The sequence below is a fragment of the Pinus tabuliformis genome, chromosome 2_1, assembly GCF_031772625.1.
Source record: "Pinus tabuliformis cultivar Carrire ecotype Pingquan chromosome 2_1, CPIR1, whole genome shotgun sequence".
NCBI lineage: Eukaryota > Viridiplantae > Streptophyta > Pinopsida > Pinales > Pinaceae > Pinus > Pinus tabuliformis.
In genome coordinates, this window is record NC_142299.1 from 399,391,588 (window position 1) to 399,413,576 (window position 21,989).

General features: G+C 40.2%; 1 protein-coding gene across 2 annotated transcripts in view; it reads right to left on the reverse strand.

Moving 5' to 3' along the window:
- The window catches only part of REV3 (recovery protein 3), a 410,344-nt gene that overhangs the window by 267,559 nt on the left and 120,796 nt on the right, over positions 1-21,989 (reverse strand). For both annotated transcript variants that reach the window (XM_089402764.1, XM_089402765.1), the window contains exons 8-10: positions 2,264-2,705; positions 2,070-2,161; positions 1,451-1,939 (exon numbers count right to left, since the gene is read on the reverse strand). In XM_089402764.1, the coding sequence (XP_089258890.1) occupies positions 1,451-1,939; positions 2,070-2,161; positions 2,264-2,705 (1,023 nt within the window). The remainder of the gene's footprint in view (positions 1-1,450; positions 1,940-2,069; positions 2,162-2,263; positions 2,706-21,989) is intronic.

Genomic DNA, 21,989 nt, shown 5'->3' on the forward strand with positions numbered 1-21,989 from the left:
ATAGAGCGATTCTTCCTTTCAGCCTCACCATTCTGCTTAGGAGTGCATGGCGTTTATAGTCTCCCTCTTAAAGCCAACTTCTCTGCAATAATCTTGGAATTCATTAGACTCGTACTCGGTCCCATTACCAGTCCTCAATATCTTGATTTTCTTCTCGGAATGGTTTTCGATCAAGGCTTTGAAGTGTCGAAACCAGGTGAACACTTCATCCTTCTTCAAGAAGTAGATCCAGGTCTTGCGAGAATAATCATCCGTAAAGGTGAGATAATATAACTATCCTCCCAAAGAGTTTATGGGCATCATACCAAATATGTCGGAGTGGATCAATTGCAATATCTTTGTGGTCTTGCTATTACTTGAGGGGAATGGTCCCCTTGTAAGTTTTCCTTCGGCACATCCCGGACATCCGGGATTGCATTGTAGTGTTCAGTTGGCATTCGCCAACTTGGATCTTAATGTAGCCAATGTAATCTTTGCATATGTTGGTGTGGAGTATGACCCCTCAAGAGTATCACCATCATCAAAGTAACAGATGTTGATTTTGATGTTGATGAGCTATAGCCTATGAGATTCTTCCATCTTGATCTACAGTTCAAGTATCTACCATGTTTTGTATTTGTTGTTAGTCATTGGCATTCCCACATATAGTATCTGTGACTCAGTGAGTCAAGACCCAGTTTCTATGTAATACATTTTGATTTTGATGACTAAATGAGAAAACTGCAGTTTATGGTTAATTTCTTGTGTTTGTCAATTTATCGTCATTGATGTAGTAGTAAGTACTAGTTGTATCATTGAAGAATCATGATTGTATGTATAACGTATGATTGAATTTGTATCATCATCATGTACATGTTTTACTTTCTAAATTGAATGAGAATTTGTGTAATATCTATTAATTTTTTTAATATATATATATATATATATATATATATATAACGTGTCCTCCATGTCATGTTACGGGGGGGTCACTGTGTCACATGTCGGATACTCATATTTTCGCGTCCTGTGTCCTCATATCAGGTGACTTAGCTCATTTTATTTGCCACTTCAGTCATTGCATGGTCAGAAACATAGATATCATGTCCATAGTTAGTTAACTATGATAGGTCATCTTATAAATTCCATGCAAGTAAAAATTGACCTCAAAGTTCATATGATGAAAATGAAAAACTAAGAAATAAAAGCAGAGCTACAGGCCAGTCTGGTATCCAACAGCTATTTTTAGAGTGAGTTTATAAATTAGCCTTTCATCTTCTTAAGCTCATACTAAACACTCTAATTTCTCACAAGCCTTATTTTCCAGATAGAAAATTCACAGAGTTAAGCAGGCAGTGCAGTAACCAAGTTTCTTTTACAATAAATATGAACTGATTAGTTCAACAGAAAATACATGAACATGAGGTACAGAAGACCTTTGAAAAGAAATCTGCACCATCTAGGCCAATACCTTCAGTTCAGTACTTTGTTCCATTTGAGACCTTACAACATTCTCATCAACCAGCACTTCAGTGGCACTAAACCCTTGGTCCCCTGTAGCAAGCATTTTTATATCCTCCCCTGCATGTAACGATCCATTGGAAGAGGAAACTTGGAGTTCAGGACTGGGCCCTTTTCCGTTTGCAGCTTGTGTACACATTATCAGTTCTTCATGTATATCCCTTGATCTCTCACATATAAACCCTTTGTCTAAATGTGGACTATTGGATCTTCCCTGCATTACATGGCTGTAATCCTCTGCCATATCATTTGCCTCAGAGGTCATGGCTGGGGAAGAATCTGACCAATCTCCTTTCTGCTCACCCTCAGCAACAAGTTTTGATAACACACTCTCATATTCCTGTCCATGCAAAAGGGTTTTCAAAACTCTCCCTGGCAGTGGTTTCTGATCTTCAAACTTTTCCATAGCTGTCTGAAAACCTAACCTTGAAAATTCTTCCTGCAAAAGAGGGTAACAAAGTAGGGGCTAACCAGTCAACAAATGTAGTGACAATTTGCTAAAACACTGGCTCAAAATATGGCAGATATGCAATGATATATGATCATAAGAGGATTTTCAAGAAACAGACCTCCCAAATTGGTATTAGTGATTGAACCATTTTTGCTTCTCGTCCAGCTTGGGACAATGAAGTATACATTAGTTGATGACCATTAACGATCTCTGCACAGTAAAGAGCAATATAAATTAAACTTGAGTGTACTTGAACTTTTGAGTACATTCAAATATATATTAGCTTATTTGGTCTTTCAGGTATTTTTGTACCATCTACAGTTGTATCTCCCTCGAGCTGACAAGTGCTTTGTCTCTTTAGTGGTGGATTTCCTTGGAAGGGAGAACACTCTGTATAATCTGCTACAACCGAAGACCAAAGCCAATCATTAGTAACTGTTGATCTTAGCCAAAGTTGCGTGTGATTATCTTCCGGTGTGCTTCTATCCTCCTCACTAACTGATGGAAGATTGCCAATGCCATGCTTTCCAAAGATCTTGGAAGATATAAACGAACTTGGTGTTTCGGGTTCAACTTTAGGTCCAGAATATATTCCCTGAGAACCTAACCCAACTGACTCATCCTTTCCCTCTGTTAGTTTGGAAGCAACATCTTTAAACAGGACAGATCTCTCTGGAATATTGTCTGGCAAAGGATCACGAAACTTCAGTTTTGACAAATGTAGATGACCCATGCCATACAAGTTGTGATCCATCTGTACAATATATCCCAAACAGTATTAGATGAATCTTAACATCAAAGTAAAATAAAGGCTAGCCATGTCTATACTGTTTGAATTAAACATGTAAGGATGTGAGAATACAAATGTTATTATGCATGAAAACAAATGCATGCATCAACCTGGAAAACATGAAAAATATAGCAGAGAAAAATCCAGACAACGAGAAGAAAGTAATCTAACTTAATAGTTTCCAGAGTTCCGTGACATATATGTATCCCTAAAATTTCATTAAGCCTCGCTTCAACAAAAATTTCACCATTAATGTTATTCGCAACCCTTTGGATCTTGGTTACAAATGTTTTTCTGTCTGCATCAAGATTTCAAATTTCAATCTATGATAGTGCATCCAACAAGACATCTCATCTGGTTTACTGCTGCCATATTGTGCCCTTAAATATATGATTTGGATTTTCATTTATCGTGGCTCTATTTTACTGAAATATTCCCTGGTAACTTTCAGCCTTGGAATGATGCATTGGTATGGATCATCCAATTATCAACTAGCTCTAAACCAATGGGGCTCTGCTGTGAAAATAAGGGAATCACACCAATTAGAAGAAAAACCTCATAACTAGGTTATATTAATGTCCAACAAATGACCAAAAAAGTGGGTCAATGGGACTGCTGAGTACAATGATTGTTGAAGTTCTTGGTAGCTTCAGAAGGTCTTCTACATGAGCTTGGTGTCTTAGCATGTAGAAGATAGTTGATTGCCTCTTTAAGGTGCTTGCTTGGTGGAGTAGGTGATTAATTAAATTAGGAAAAGTACAATAATTAAAGTCAATTAATTCTTGTGGACTATTTTTTTGGTATCTAGAGGAATCAGCAACTAGGCTAGTCTCGTACTCGCATGACACAAGGACAATTCCAACTGCTACCACTATAAACTCTAGGTGCCTACATATGCCCCTTCTGCAAGCACAAGTGAATCAGGGGATTTGAACATCGAAACTCCTAGCACATAACACTTCATTTTCACGGCCATCGCCATGCCTGTCCCCCTCCCCCTCTCCCCAAACCCCCTGTTGAGAAATGTCACTAGTATAGATCTTCATAATTGTTGTCTAAAATATAATGTATTTGTCAAAAGAAAAAGAAAAGAAAATCATTGTAAAGGTCAAAAGATAATTATTTATAAGCATGGGTCTCATGCTTTATGTATTTTTGTTTCTAGGTCAACCCTCCATTGAAGGCTTTAGGTTTGTGTCTTGAGTCATTGTCCTTGTCATTATATACTAGACCCTTCTTGGACTCATTGTATCAAAGAAGAAAATTATTTTTATGTAAAATATGTCTCTTATCACTCCACCAAGTCAACCTCAGGAGAAGACAAGTTGACCACATAAAGGGAATTTGACCACACATAAAGCCTATATATAGAAGTGCAATTTGACCTATTTGAGGAATCATCATCAAGAGTTCGATCTGCAACTAAAGGAAGGAAAAAGGCAAGGAAGAAGACAAAGAAGAAGGAAAAAAACCCTAGCAAAGAGAAGAGGAACCCTAGTGAAGAAGTAAAGCTCATTTTTCTCTTGTTTTCCCTCACACATGCGAGATTTTGAGTTGCAGGAAGCGGCCGAAATTGTAGGACTGTAGTAGGGCCGAAATTTTGGTTGATGCAGTATTGAAGAAGTTGATTGGAAGCAATGTTTTAAAACTCCAACTCCGACTCCGACTCGACCGAGGGTCAACTCCGACTCCGACTCGGTATCGACTTGATTTCAATGACTCGGTCGAAAAATACATTAAATATTTTTTTTATAAAAAAACATACTTTTAAAGATTTTCTTTCATGTTTACAAACACACAGCATTAGAATAACAATAGAAGACAACATATGATCAAAGTAGGCTCATGTATATATCCATTATATAAAAATGGCACCCAGTGCACAGTTCAATACATACATGATGATGATATAGAGATCAAAACAAAAACACATAACCAAGAAAGCTAGAAATGGCCTCTACAACAAAAGTAAATTGTGACCAGTACTATTGCCTACTGCTAGAGAAGCCAAGATCATCTGGATCAACCTCTAGATCAGAGTCAGACAGGGGGCCCCATGGCTCCTCCTCATCATCATCATCTCCAACTGCGACTATAGAAGTGGTAGCACTAACAGGCTGTGCAGCAGCTGCAAGTTGAGATAGACGAGATATGCGCTTCTGTCGTGGCTTAGCAGAGGAAGCACCTGCAACTGGAGGACTTGCTAGCTCTGAGGCCGAGGCTAGTACAAGTGGATCAAGATCTGCATTCAACTGAACATTATGTTCGAGTGATGCTATCATCTGTAATTCACAATCAATATCCTCATCAGAAGCAAACTCTACTGGATGACTCTCCACTACCCAATCTGATGTTGGATCAATGTCTTCCAACACAATGGGATCCGAATCGGGTCTTTTGTTCCGCAATTGGTTGTGTCTAAGCCAAAGGTTGTATTGGACATAGACTAGATGATTTAACCGTTTTTGATCCAAACGGTTTATCTTATTTGTGTGAATCCTCTCAAAGACAAGCCAATTGCACTCACACCTAGTAGCACTGCAAGTTTGACTCAAAATACAGGACAATGGCTAGCAAAAGCCTCCCACCATTGTGCTGCAAAAAAAATAGGAGTTTAATGAATTAGCTCAACAAAATTACAAATTATATCCAATTTTCAAATTATAAACGATTTAACAAAATAAGTATTAAGAATTTGAAAATTGAAATTTTTCTTTACCTGGCTCATCTGCTTCCCTTGCAATCTTTGCTAGGTTCTTCCCAAAGGCACCTGAGGCATTGTTGAAGGTTGTGACCTGTCAGTGTATCTCCAGTTGATCACACTCCAATGGGATCATGCGATTAATGCAGTCAATTTCAAGGCTCCTGTCTCCTTAGCTTTATAATGATACCGTGGGTTCAAAAAATACCCAACTGCATGTATATGGCGATGGAGTTGATTGTTCCTTCTTTCATCAATGATTGCCCAAATGGGCCCATACTTAGCCACTTTATCCTTGTATGCCCTCTTTATTTGCTCCTTTGCTTGATCCATAGCGTCATAAATGAAGCCCATAGCCAATCTTTCCCCATCCACCAACCGCAACACCTTAACCAGTGGCCTAGCAAGCTTCACAACCTCTGCTGCCTTTCTCCAAAATATTTCTTCATTAACTTTCTTTTTCAATTCTTTGCCTTCCTGTTTGTGAGACCACTGGCTTTGATTCCATTCTTCACTGGAAAAAATCTTTTGCAAGTTTCTATGTTGTGAAAGCATGGATTGCAATGTCAAAAAATGATAGCAAATCTATTAATGGCAGGCCTAATAATATCCCAGCCCCGTGTGTGTTTCCTCATCAGGTTCAAAATCCATGAATGATTGTAGATAAATTTTGTTATGCTCTTGGCATGATCTACAGTGTTTTTGACCCAATCTACTTTGCCAATATCCTCAAGCATGAGGTCTATGCAATGTGCAGCACATGGGGTTCAAAAGATGGTTTTGTGTTTTTCCTTTAACAGTTTACCAACAAGAACAGCGTTAAAGCCATTATCTGTGATGACTTGAACAACATTAGCCACACCCATCTCCTCAACAACCTCATCCAATAGCTGAAACAACAATTGTCCATCTTTTACTTTATCAGATGCATCAACTAATTTTAGAAACATGGTTCCCTGTGGGCAAAAGATAAGAAAGTTTATGATGGTGTTAGGTTCCTATACCAATAGGAGTCATAATTTTGAATGACTAAGATTAAGCCTTGCAATATTGTACATACCTTTGCTTTCTGCAAATGTTTTCCATATTAAAAATTTTAAAAATGTAAAGAAGGTATGTCCTAAAAGAAAAATCAAAGGACAAAAAGAGTAAAAGAAAGTCAAAAATTGAAACATATGAACCCCAAAAACAAAAATAGACCATGAAAGTGTGCAAGTCTAAATGCCACTACTATTTACTTTTATGCATAATAATGATTGTGTGCAACTTGTTATTCATGCCACAATCCATGGTAATCAAACTATTTAATCTTGGTTATTTCATGCTTTGAATTTTATGTTTATAGTTAGAGAATAGAATCTGATCAAACAGTTTAATCTTGGCAGATCATAGATAGGTAGAGAAAATAAAAGGAGCTCATCAACTTAATCTGAGCCCTTGGATTATATAAGGTTAGAAATAGATAATTTGTTTTATAAAAGAAAAGATAGGATAAGGGTTTGCTAACATAAATGCACCCAAATAAATGAAGAAAAAAATGTTAGGGTAAGAAATGGGTAAGTAGAAGAAAGGTTGTTGAACTACAAAGTTGATTGGATCAAAACATATGCATCAGGCTTAGATACATATTTCACTATGTATGATCAACTATGGAAGCAAAACCAAGGTTTGCAAGTTAATGTGATTAACTCCCCCTCATTCATTTTCCCTTTACGTACTAATTTCCTATCTACAAGTATGTTCTAAATACTTTAAATCCTTCAAGTCAAAGAGGCTCAGAGCATTTCTCTGACTTTTGGTGGGACCAGACCCTCGACTTAATGACTTATGGACATCAAGTGCTAAAATCCACTTCATAAAATTCATTCCCCCTTTATTTCCCTAATTAAACCCCTTTTCCTAAAGATAAACTTCATTTGCCTAAGAAAAATGAAAACCCCCATGTAAATCCTATTTCATTCAGGAAACCCACAAAAGACATATTATCCTAAGTATTGAGTGTATGTAAATAAAGTGTGCAAATATTAAATTTTACATGTATACTTAAGGGTATATCCACTCCGCCAACTTCATATTAATTTTTAACTTTATTATATAAATCTCATAAAACCTTTTCTCATATATTAATTAAATCCCATAAATAAATACCCCCAACCCTTAGTTTTAATAAAAACTATACAATTTCTCCATATCTCAACGAACGCCTCTTAACTCACCAAACCTCGGTAAAGTTAAGAAAATCCCTTTGTTTAAACCCATGGTCTCACTTCGTTAAAAAACCTTCCGATCAATTTAATCCCGTATTTAACCTATAATTAATCACAAACCACTTGTGATTAAAGCCTCGGGCCCCCTAAACTTTTTCCCCATCCCGTCTGTGCTATTTCACCACCTGACTGTCGTCTGATTTTCAACGCCCAAATCCATCGATGCACAGCCATATCGTGCTCACCCAACGCCCGACCTTTACCCAAAATTAAACCCCGTCATTAAAACCTCACCCGATCGTTTTAAACCTGTGATTAAATCTTAAATAATCACAAATCCGTTGTAATTAAAACCCCTGGGCCCCCCCCGAAGCCCATGCTTTTATCACCCGCGCACCTCCCTCGCCCGACTACCGTCAGATCACCATCCCCCTCATCCGACGGTCCACAGCCATATCGGCCGCGCCCGATGGTCGATCGTTACCCGCCCGATAAAGTGGTTTTCCCCCAAACCCCAAAGGCTACGTGTCAAGCGCGGAGATAGATCGAGTGACCCCTCCTCAATACCGCCCGACCCTCATAGGCGGTGCGACAGCGTGGGAAACCACCTCCCCGCTCAACCTGATAAACCACCTATTGTTCATAATATGAATTTCCGCGCCAAATTTAAAAAGTTTCCCATTAAAACCCTGAAAACCCTCGTTTTCATTCCTTTTGCCCCGTTTCACATTAAAACCTATCAAACCTTTCCGGCGCCACCCTAAACCTCTACAATACAATTCGACCTCCGATTACTTTCAAAACATTGCCACGACTCCTTCCCCAGACATCCTTGTGCAATAAAGCCATCAATTGCCTTTCCTGCCAACCTGTGTTTTATTGACAAATTGTGGTATTTTGCAGAAGACCGGACCTTGGATAAACAGTTTTGATACTAGTCACAAAACTTGTTTACTCCAAGACTCGAAAGGAAATCTATTAAAAAGCCTATATTCAGAAGAAGAAAACAATTATACACAGAACAAACAAAGAAATCATTCACACAGAGACATTGACTATCAAAACAGAGGAACTAGACAAAGTATACAATTAGAAGACAAACAGATAAAACATACAGAAAGTTGACCAATATCCAATTACCAGATGTTGATACATATAAAAAACTAAATAACTTACTGTTGAAATATACAGTAAAAGGTTAGAATGTACAGTAAAAGAAAAAACACAGTAAAGGATATTGACAGGTCATCAAAGTCAAAGAGTATCAGATGAAAGCCTAAAGTGACTAAAGCCTCCAGCGTGAAAATTCAAACAGCAAAGAGCATAAAAAGCTAAAACCGAACTATAAAGGCCAGCAGTACCACAATAAATGGGACAACATGAAAACAGTTCAATAGTTGTCTCTATCTTCTTGCAAGAAGATATTTTTATTTCCTAGATTAAATCTCAAGTTAGTTTGAGATATTTTGTAATAAAACTTTTGTATAAATACTTCACAATTCGAAGTATGTAGTGTGGATTCTTAGACATTTTTATAGAAGTTTGATCAAAAGACTATAAAGCTATTGAAACATAGACTGAGCCAGCAAGCTGGATTGATGAATAAAGACAAGATATTTCACAGGATTCATGTGTTGAGCGAAGTGCAAACAAGTATTTTCTCATGTTGTTGTTATCTTTCTTAAAGTTTTTCCACAATCTTTAATGTATTTCTGAATCTGAATGCTATAACTGGAACAATATCTCAGAAATTGTTTAATTACACTCTGTTTTAACAGTTAGGCATATAAATGTTTTCTACTGATATCTAAGTTAAGGAATTCTTAATTGCTCCTTAGTTTAGGTCGTTTCTTGATTATTATGCTGCCCCACTCAAAAAAACTTGTTTCTTTGAAAAAAAATTGTGTTTGGAACATCTTTGTGAGAAAAAAAAATTACGAAGAAAGCCAAACATAATCCACGACCAAATCAACTCAATCCCACATGACTACTAGCAAAAAATTGCACCATCTCTGGAGATGTGGACATTAACCCGCTAAAACAAAGCAATATGTCAGCTATGTAATATGTTATGTTCCACCAAGTTTCTAAAACAGGGGAGCACGGGAGTAGTGAGACATGCAAGGGGACGTGTAGGAGCACCCACAAATTTTAGGGAAAATCACAAGGGATGGGGGGTAGTTAGGGTCCCTAACATAGGGGTCTCTACTTTTAAATTATAAAAATGAAAATAATAATGATAAAATCCCAACAATAACAATTCATCTAATGCAAATTCATTATTATGCAATCCAATGGATATGCTACAATCTTGTCCAATCCTGAAATCCTAAAAACTGTTATGTCCACTAAACTCTGAATGGGATAGGAAATTCTACTTTCTCCATATGAAGTCCAATGAGATTGGAACCACTCTCAAACATCCTAAACCAATTAATGGTAATGCTAAAAATTTAAGTAAATACTTTAAGAATTTAATATTACCATTAATTACTAAGGTTACAAACTCCTCAAAGCTTTGCATGCTATGTTTGTTTTGTCTTCACAGGTTGCTAGACAAAAAAAACTAGGGGCACACCCAGAAGTCCCCATTTTGGGGGAGGGGGATGCCGAAACATCCCACTTTTGGGGAAACAAATCCCCCAAGTTAAGAGACATTTCCACATGTGCTTCACCCAAAGGAAGACAAGGAGAAATGTTTCATCGAGCGCCCCCAAGGCCCAAAGAGTGAGAAACGTGGGGTGCATGACCCACACCTTGGAGGACGCATCCCTGTGGAACACTGGTAATATGTTAGTGGCCCCTAATTTCATTTGTAAAGCTAGAAAACGTAAAACGACTATTCCCCATATATAACCTTTAATCAAGCTATAAAAATTTAGCAACTCTTCCAATTCGACTTATACAAACTAGGAATATAAAAAGGAAATATGATGGCTCCATGATTTAGATTAGTGGCAATACATTGACAAATATCAATAGTGGCTCCTTGATTTTGGATGTTGATCTATGTGATGTGTGTTATCCCTCCTTCCAGTAAGGGTACCCTGCACTTTTCGCTGAAGACAATATACCATTTCCCAAGTCTATGCAATTTTATGACCCTAACCATATGGGATGAAGTGTACAAGTGTTATCCTAATTCCACTTGGATGGATGGTCATGATCGATCCTCTTAGTGCACATATTCACTATCTTTGGGTCTACAGTGCTTGCACTGACTACCCCATAATGGGTGGTAAGTCCATGCCTTGATGGCCATTCTTAGGTCCCATGTAAGCATTGAAGGTAGTGGGGGTGGATCTATTGCACACGTGGCTGATAGGAACACTTATTAATATTGACCCTCTAAAGATGATCACACTCTGTAGGGGTGGAAACACCCATTTCGCCATTACCTTAGCACACCTACCTTTTATTCCCCACATGAGCCATTTCTATTATGTGTGTACACCTCTTCAGCCAAAACCTCTCCAACTTGAGAGGAAAACCCAAACGAAATCTTCTTCTTATAGAATCTTCAAGTGACGAATTCCAAGATCAAGACCCTTGACCAAGATTCCTCCAAGACCAAGTCACCCTTATCCTTAAGTCAAAGAAGCTTCTTCCTTGACTTCAACTTCGACCTCATCAAGACACTTACTGTAACTTCGTCCTTCCTTACTGCAATTCGTCTCACCTGCAACTTCTACAACTTTTCGACCCTAGCTTCAGAAACCCTAGGTCCTAGCTTCAGAAAGCCTAGGTCACATGAGAGAGGAGATAATGGAGATATCTATCCTTCTTTACCTTCGTTATGCTTTCCTTTTTTTTCTAGTGAACTTGGCCTTCAAACTAGACCTTGTTGACACCAATCTTTGATACTTGGAAGTCACTATAATTCGGCCTTTCTGCAGCAGACTTGAAACCCTAGATTTCTTGGCACGTGTGGAGAGAAGTCAACCCAAAACAGATCCCAAAACTTTGCTCTTCCTTTTTTCCTTCATCCTCCTTTATCTCGCATCCTTTTCCCTTCACTTGAGTTTGAGTGGAGTGTGTCCTTAAGAGCAGCTGAGTGCCTTCTTATATAGGCTTCTTGTCCATGACTTGAGGCCGACTTATCATTGACCCTAGGTCGACTTGATCTTGGTGAAGGCTAATTGCTTCATTGGAGGCCGACTTGTTTGAGGTGTTTGGACTTGGTCTTGGAGGATCATTAGACTCTTTATAATGACTCAAAATACATATGTAACATGGCCAAATGGGTCTTTAATACATGACATTAACTCAATAGACTTTATGACTTGATGACCAGACCTAATAGCTCACAATGGGAGCTTCATCCATAAAATAAAATTCCTTGATCATGAAACCCATCATTCAAGCATAACAAAATAATTTTTATTTTTTTTCTTTTCATCAATTACATAAAATCATGATTACACATGTCATTATGAAGACTAAACCTAGTTACATATTTCAACACGGCCATATTTCTCATTCTCCAAGGCAAGAAAGAGGCTTATTGCACTCTCCACGGTATGTCAGTCAACTCCAAGTCAAAGCATCCAAAACAACCTCCTTAAAAACTTTATCCACTTTGGAGGGGCTCTTTGGGGCAATCATGTGGTTAAATGTGTCAACGTGGTATCTTTTGCAAGTGAAATAAGGGTCAAAGAAAGTCTACAAAGCATCTATGAAACATTCTCAAGCCAAGAAGCAAGGAAAGAAGTACTAACACATCAAATGAATCAAAGCCAAAGGAAATCCAAGTAAATTCAAATAGCCATCAATTTTAATATTGCAATGTTAAGCCTCCTCCATGGAATGTTGAGCAAGATAAGGGCAACATTGGACCTATCTTGACCTCGGAAGACTTCTAAGTATCAATCCAAGCCATTCTCAAGCAAAAGGTTGGCCAGTAAAACAAATCATTACCTCCTTCAAGCAGGTCAACTTCCTTCTATGTAGACGTCATCCCTCCTTTGAGGGTCTTAAACAATGTAATGATTAATTTTAATGTAATGACCTGGCCTCCAAGTATGGTGTGGATGACAAGTCAAGACTTCTTGAAGATTCTTAACATAAACTAAGGAGCTAATCGAGAATTGTTAGAAGCCTCATCGATAAATATGAGAGCTCCCTCTCCTCCCAAATGGTTAAATTATTGACATCATTATGCCATTATATAATATTTTCATGAAGCTTTAGTGTCAACTTTGATGTCTCTTTTTCAGGTTATTCTTCATAATTCTAAAGACAATATTGTGCTAATTCAAGACTACTACAAGATTATCAAGATTGATCCATTTGAAGGGCAACTTTATCACTTTGAGGAAGACGTTTAGGGTAAATCTCCCATTTCTCCTTTGTTGGTATGAAGTAAGCATTGAATCCTTGTTAGGCCATACCCTAGAGGTTCCTCAACAAGGGTTCTAATTTTATTTCACTCCATAATTGATCTTGTGGTTGAAGACTTTCCCCTTGGAGGGATCCCTTCTAGTAGGGCATCGCTTCATAAATTGTCTTCATTAGAAAAAAGGATAACATAACTTCTAGAGTTCTAGCCTCTTTCCCTTATCCACAAGCATTGAATAACCAACTTAAGAGGGGTAATTCTCTTCACCACATTAAACCATAGGGGAGATAAGGCATTAGCCATAATCCAAAAACCAACACATTTTTTAACAAAATTCAAGTTTCTGTCTTTATATTTATTTATATTATCAAAGATCCATAAACATAGAAAACACAAAAATAGAATAAAAATGCCAAAAATATTCATCTTCTAAGGCTGACATCTTGGGATTTCCGCCATTTTTGCATCATCTAATTGCCCAAGTACATATCGGCCCTCTCGTGTACTATTTTAATTGCTCTAACATTTGCTGTTGAGGATGTTTAAACTTTAAAAGTCTTCTCAGATCTGGAATTAATTTACAGCCATATTCTTCAAGGATTTGTGCAACCCTAAGTAGAGGGTTTGAAGGAAAAAGGTGAATTCTAATCCTTGTAACCCTAGCTTCACTTCTAATTTGTTTTAAGTGCTTATTTATATTATTTATAAGTGATTTCAACATCCCAAAGTGCTATAAAGTGCCTATATTTCATTGGACATAATTCAGGTTTGACCTCTGGGGATTTGTAATCTTATTTATGCAAAATATACTTCAGATTTCTGTAATATCAACTTTAATTGCATAAATCTGTTGTTGGGCTGTTATTTCACTTATATTTCATTGCCCAAGCTTAAGCACCTGCGGATACTTGATCCTAGTGTGTTTCCACACTCCTATGTTGCTTGAAAAGTACCCCAAACTTGTGTTTTCCATGTTTTTATCATTTTATAGGAGTGTGGGACGACAGCAAACTATCCATATTCGAGTCGTATAATCAAAAAAAATTTAAAGGAGGAACATCCCACTCGGTATAGGCACCTCTACCTCACTCTTGAACATCAAAGGTAACATTTTGGCAAGTTATTTCATTCATTTTAAAGTATTGGCTTGTACTTTTTTCATTCTTTATTCATATATTAGATATAACACTTTCATCTAACCTTCATCATACTTAGGGTTTCTAGGCAATAGTCTACTAACTTGTTGGTGAAGAGATTAGACATTGTCATACTCTACGTGGCTTCATAGCAATTGGCCTAAAGTGAGAGGAGATAAGGTTGAGATGACAATGGACATATCTCTTGTGTGCTTACTACCTAGCACCTAGATCAGACCTTGCCTAGGTTGCTAATTCAAGCGGTAACAACATGTACCAACCAATACATTGTGATCAGTGGTTGTAACAATGTGTACCAATCAATACATTGTGATCGACAACCCCAAAATCCTTGGCTTATGTCTACATCATCATGGACACGAACATAACCCCATTAATACACCTTGTCATACAACACTCTCCACGTCATATGCCATCTAAGTGAATTGTGATGTTAGACAAACAAGACGGTAACCCCTCGTAACGTGAACCTCACCAAATTACTTGAGCTTAAGGTAGTGTACTTAGTAATAAAAGGGAAATGCGCCTCATTAAAATGATGCAAAGTTTACCTTTGCCTTTACATGTACATGCCTTTATTGTGGTTAAAGGGGGTGACCCCTTTAAAATCTTTTAAGTTTGCCTCACTTATACATAATTTTAGGTTTACGCTTTTATATGGTTGCTTAGGAAATTAGCACATATATTTTTATGTGGGTTAAGCAAGTGCTTCCTTTAAAATATTCTTGACACTACATTTGTACTAATGGTGGAGATGGCCGTCCAAAGTCGTAATAAAATGGAGCTAAGTAATAAATCCACCATCATAAAGTAAGATCACACCATGTGTAATGTTCCTATACAGGAATTTAAGTGATAAAACAATTAAACAAATAGTGCAACAGTGGAAAATTAAAAACATTTAGCAAACACCCATGAAACACTGTAATATTAGAACTGTTGAGCCATATATTATGAAATATGAGAGCATGAGCATAATATATAAATGGAGTAGTGCACCTGGGCTTGTCTCAAGAACAAGCTGGACCAAACCCAGGTGGTAGAATAGCTGGAAATATGGATGTTCGGCTGCTGCTCTACTATGCTCTGTGTTGTCTTGGTAAACTGTTGATCTGTTGAATTCGGCCTATTGGAAAGTGCCCAAAAACTGCCCAGAAAATTCTACCCATTTAGCCTTAGACTCCTTGGACAAAACCCAGCAAACCCCAGAAGGGAATTTCTCTGATTTTGACTTTGGATTTTCTGCCTCTTGGAAGCTGCTCTCCGGCTACATCTACTGACTTTCGGCCTACTGGAAAGTGCCCAAAAACTACCCAAAAAATTGTCCTTTTAGCGTTAGACTCCTTGCACAAAACCCAAAAAAACCCAAAAGGGAATTTGTCTGATTTTGACTTTGATTTTCGGCCTCTTGGGAGCTCCTCTCTAGCTACATCTGGTGACTTTCGGCCTACTGGAATGTGCCCAAAAACTACCCAGAAAATTCTGCCCTTTCAACCTTAGACTCCTTGGACAAAACCCAGAAGGGAATTTCTCTGATTTTGACTTTGGATTTTCAGCCTCTTGGGAGCTGCTCTCTGACTACATCTGCTGACTTTCGGCCTACTAGAAAGTGCCCAAAACTGCCTAGAAAATTCTGCCCTTTTAGCCTTAGACTCCTTGGACAAAACCTATAAAAACCCAGAAGGAAATTTCTTTGATTTTGACTTTGGATTTTCGGCCACTTGGGAGGCTAAATCAACCTCTACATACTTCTCCCTGCCCAAAAAACACGCAGTCCCTTCCTCTGCATGGCTAGCTGAGCTATGAATCGCCGTTGGAAACTCCTGCAATCTCTGTGGAATAGCCTCCCAAGGGCGGGCACGAATGGTCCCCCAAAGTAGAGGTTTAATTTTCCCTGCGGAAGACTCGTGGCTAAACAACCGGTAGACTCGTTAAGTAGCAGAGCGTACAAGAGTGAGTTTGTTTGTCAAATATTCAGAATGAGAACAAAATGAGAGTTGATCTCTCTTCATAACTCCTTGGGCCCCATTAGCCTCATGTGGACCCCTCCAACCACCCATTCGATTTTCCCTCTAAGCATATCGAATGGCTAATTCGAACTCCTATGTGGGTGGCCCCCACATTCCACTAACAGCTAAATAAAGTCGATTTGGCCCCTAAGTCCCTAAATCAAAAGTGTGGGGCCCTCTTCCTAACTCAAAAATGTGCAAAATTGTGTAGCAACACCCTGTTACTAATGTGTTTGAGAAGGGACATGACAGTGCTCCCCCCCAAACGTTGCTTGCCCTCAAGCAACCTCAAAGCTGGGTGCTCCAAAATATGCTCACCCTCTCAAGTGGCATTCTCATCTGTCAAGTTCTTCCAATGCACCAAACATCGCTTGTCCTCAAGCAATGCCTGAACAAACACCCTCTCTGACTGTGGACCCCCACTATCACTACAAACTTCACCAGGGTCCTAAATGTGCCATTGGATCGTCCCTGATCATTGTACTATCCTATAGCGAGGAGTTTCTCGATACCAAGATCCCAAGCCAACCTGATCAACGTGAAGCCCCCCTTGCTCCACTCATTATCCTGCCAGATATGGGCATTACAACCCATGTGTCTATCACCAATAAGTAGAGCATCCTGACGATGTAAAACTCTACCCAAATCCTCATGAAGCTGCTCTAATGAATAGTCCACCTCATGCACTACAAGAGTAAACACTTGAAGATGCAATCCAATCCTATTGAAATTGAACCCTCGTTTACCCGGGCCTCCCCTAATCTCCTCTTGTCGATCACCCTACCGTACTGGTGAAGTTCCCCACACCATCAATGAATCACTAAAACCAAATGGAAGACCTGCATGACCCTCCCTTGTAGAAACCAACTCACCTCTACGGGTAGTTGAACTACTCAGCCCTGTTATGCCAGAATCCCCTACCCATCGCAGAAGGAACCTATCCTGCTGACATCGTGACACTCTGGTCATGAATGACTGCCTAGCATGCTCGTACCAGAACCTCCTCTCCCATAACTCTAAGCCATAATCTATGCGATGATCGAGGCTACGCCAATCTTGCCAAAGTGACTCAACAGTGCCAGTGCCTATCACTCCAAGGCTAGCCCAAATAGTGAGGACCTCGGTGATCGCCCATGTGTCGGCTTGTGAACAAATCAGTCTGCTTGTTATCCTGGCCATGCTCACTGAGGAGTGGAGTGTCCCACCAATCCATTGGATCCCTGGATCCCATAACCATAATGGAGGTCCACAAACCCCAATCCTCTATGTCTGTCGTTGTGATATGCTACTAGTTGTTGGGACCCCTTTGTGCCTCGTCTCTGCCTCCTGTAGGTATCCAATAGGTAGGCACTGAGCATCAAGAACCTGTGCCGCAAATATCCAGTTGCTCTGTGCCTGCCAAATCACACAGCGAGATCTGCTATCCCAACTCCTGATGATGTGCTCGGGTACTACCAGAAGCCTAGGCATCATCCTGCCAACAAGGACTATTGTCCTCTGCACCTCATGCTCCCCTAATGCCTCAAGTTGTCCAACTAAAAAAGAACCATGTAACTCCCTCTCAGTCACCTCCCCAAGTGTGAACCTAGGGGTGGAACATATGCTACCTCGACAATCAACCATGCCATCCCTAAGTCTGTAACCGTCAACTCGTGCACCTACCAAGTGTCTCAACTGGAGAGTCTCCTCTCGGCCCATGACACATGTTGTCTCATCCATGTGCCTAGGGTGAGTCCCCCATGCCCTGCTACCTTAATGGAGAGTGTCAAAGTGAAACAACCAAACTCTCTGTGACTGTAAGCAACACTGGAGGATGATGGGTGGGTATGTCCCAAACAGTATGATCAAGAGTCTACCGAAATGCTCAAGAGTAATCCTACAGACGACCCTCTCTCCGCCTCGGATCTGCTGATAACTCCCTCGAGGCCCTGCCTCCACTAAACACGGTGTCCCCAAATGCTCAACAATGTCCTCATCGATCCTAGGTGAGTTGCGTCCAATGGTGCACCTACTATCCCTGTCCATAAGTCTCCCTGGAGGCAAAGCTCCAAGATCTCGTTGTGCAACACTATACACCCCTACATGCCACCGATCATCCCAGTACTCCTGGACATGCCATTGTACACCATGGCCTACCCTTGTACACCGCTGGATACCCTCGGCTACGGCTATGCCATCCTGTATTGGCCTGGGTCCCACATGTGTCACTGTACCTGTCACTCCCCGCATGTACTCAATGCAATGTGAGGCACTCCCACTCCACAACGCAGTCCAACATACTATGACACACCACCCTAAATCTCCATGCTCCTTCGTAGGCCCCTTCTCCTCGCTCCATAGCCCCGCACACCACTAGATGCTATGGCCTAACGTTGGGTCTGTATGCATCAGACTGCATCCCATTACATAAAAATGGAAGCTATGACATAACTCTGTGTAGTCCAATGTACCACTGCCCACTGTGGTACCACCTTATAACATACAATATCTTGCATGGGCCAAAATATTGACCTCTCTGCTAGTACGCCCTCCATAATGTGGGCTACATCCCCCCATCTGCTCTGAAAGACCTGAGCAACACAACTCCCCACATGCTAACGGAAATGACACTACTGCACCTATCCTCAATAGTCCCTACATCCCATATGCTAGTAAGGAAGAACTCTCTCCATACAATGCCCTGTTTGATACCCCTATCGATGCCACCTCGTCCTACCAGCTCCTGCTAGAGTAAGCTAGTCACCCTGTGACTCCATGCACTGTCAATATGCCAAGACAACTCATGAAATCTGTCTGCTCGCCTATCAAACCATCCTGTCACTCGTGCTGACTCGGGATCTGATGGAGATCTAAAAATGTGGGTGCGCTCAAGCGTCAAACCCATCCCGTAACTACTACCATCACCTACCAACTCTATGATGTGATGGAAAATCCCACCTAGATCCCAAAAATAGTCCTACCCTCGAGTCTTTATGGTAATCCATGGCCTCTACTGACATGTGGCCATGGCTGTATCCAACAGCCTAACTTGCTCCATCGAGTACCAGCTCAATAACTCTCACCATCCAATCCTAAAGGAAAGATTGAATGTGTAATCCTCTATGGAAGGAACAAGCCCTCCAAGTTGATGTGGTATCATGCTCAGCTCAATCCTGCTAACTTGTCCACCCCCTCGGGTACATCTAAACAATGCGGCCTCCCTCAATCCAACGCATAAGGGTGGGTTGATAACGCTATAGACCCTACCAGTGGACCTCTGAAGTGAACTGTGCTAAAAACCCAATGTGTGACCTCTATGTTGCCCCTCATCAATGGCTAGACCAAGGGATCACTGCACATCCACCTCCGTCACAGGCTCGAGGTGAGCCTTCGACTGCTCCTCCATAGACAACCCAATATGCACGATATGCTCACTAGTCAGTTGTAGGCCACTGTTGTCTAGCGATTCCGTCATAGATCTGCAGGACTCTGTAACTATCGGCTCCTCAACAACAGTGGATTTGTCTTTTGGCACCTCACCAACCTGTGGTGCATTGTTATCACCTGAGAACTCGATCACAACCTCGAATACCTCATCAATGGGTGTATGCTCAACTATCTCTTTGCCAACCATGGCCCCTTCAACTACTCTTTCATCTTTTTCCTTAATACTTCTCATCATCCCTGCAAAATCCCACTGAATCTCCATTGGTTTGTGCATACCCCTTAGTTCATAGAATTCACAAAAAGAGAGGGACTCCTGAATGCCATGACCCAATGATTGGTATGCCCTCCAGTTTTCCCCCAATAACGCCACATTAGTTGCAATCATGTCTGGATTCCCAACTGAGGAATGAATCAACTTCTTCCCCACATCAATCATCATTTGTTGTATCCTCACCACCTCATTCCAAGTGACCGCCATGTTGTTTGATTCTAATATTTCCCACAAGCTGAGCAAAGATTATGGCTCTGATACAACTGTAATGTTCATATACAAGAATTTAAGTGATAAACCAATTAAACAAACAGTGCAACAGTGGAAATTAAAAACATTTAGCGAACACCCATGAAACACTATAATACTGGAACTGTTGAGCCATATATTATGGAATATGAGACCATGAGTATAATATATAAATGGAGTAGTGCACCTGGGCTTGTCTCAAGGACCAAACCCAGGAGGTAGAATAGCTAGAAAGATGGATGTTCAGTTGCTACTCTACTATGCTCTGCGATGTCCTAATAAACTGCTGACTTCGGCCTGCTGGAAAGTGCCCAAAAGTTGCCCTTAAAATTCTGCCCTTTTAGCCTTAGACTCCTTGGACAAAACCCAGAAAAACCCAGACGGGAATTTCTCTGATTTTGAATTTGAAATTTCGGCCTCTTGGGAGTTGCTCTCCGGCTACATCTACTGACTTTCAGCCTACTGGAAAGTGCCCAAAAACTGCCCAGAAAATTCTCTCCTTCTAACCTTAGACTCCTTGCACAAAACCCAGAAAAACCTAGAAGGGAATTTCTCTGATTTTGACTTTGGATTTTCAGCCTCTTAGGAGCTCCTCTCCGGCTACATCTGCTGACCTTCAGCCTACTAGAAAGTGCCCAAAAAATTCTGCCCTTTCATCCTTAGACTCCTTGGACAAAATCCCGAAAACCCAGAAGAGAATTTCTCTAATTCTCACTTTGGATTTTTGGCCTCTTGGGAGCTGCTCTCCGACTACATCTTGTTGACTTTCATCCTACTAAAAAGTGCCCAAAAAATTCTGCCCTTTTAGAATTAGACTCCTTGGACAAAACCCAGAAAAACCCAGAAGAAAATTTCTTTGATTTTGATTTTGGATTTTCGGCCTCTTGGGTAGCTAAATCAACCTCTGCGTATTTCTCGCTGCCCAGAAAACACGCAGTCCCTTAAATCCACCTCTACATATTTCTGGCTGCCCTAAAAACACACAGTCCCTTCCTCTGCGTGGCTGGCTAAGCTATGAATCGCCGCTGGAAACTCCTGCAATCTCTGTGGAACAGCGTCCCTAGGGTGGGCACGGATGGTCCCCCAAAGTAGAGGTTGAATCTCCCCTGCGGAAAACTCATGGCTAAACAGTGGGTAGACTAGCTAAGCAACAGAGTGTACAATAGTGAGTTTGTTTGTCAAATATTCAGAATGAGAACAAAATGAGAGCTGATCTCTCTTTATAACTCCTTGGGCCCCCTTAGCCTCATGTGGGCCCCTCCATCCAGCTATTCAATTTTCCATTCAAGCATATCGAATGGCTAATTAGAACTCCTATGTGGGTGGCCCCCACATTCCACGAACAGCGAAATAAAGTCAATTTGGCCCCTAAGTCCCTAAATCAAAAGTGTGGAGCTCTCTTCCTTAGTCAAAAATGTGCAAAATTGTGCAGCAATACCATGTTACTAATGTGTTTGAGAAGGGACATGACACCATGCAACACATTGATCTTTATGTAAGTGTTTCATAAGCGAGAAAAATGATCCAACCATCAATGACATACATAGCACCACAACCATCCAAGCATCAAGTGTAACTATCGAAGAGAGAACGAGGTATCAAGACAAGCCACCAATCCAACATGTAGCATCCCATGCACCATCATGAAGAAGTAAGAGAAAATTATACACAACCATCAACATGCCCAACCAAGATGCATCTCAAGCCCATCATCATACTTGCAAGTTACCCCTGAGAAACCTATAATGTGATGAGAATCACAACTTACCACTCATGCCACCATGAGGGGTTACAGTTCCAAAATGAAATCAATGCAAGTATGACATGCATGAGGAAATAAGAATCGAAAATCCAAAGCTGGAAAAGAATAAAGGGACACTTCAAGGTTGG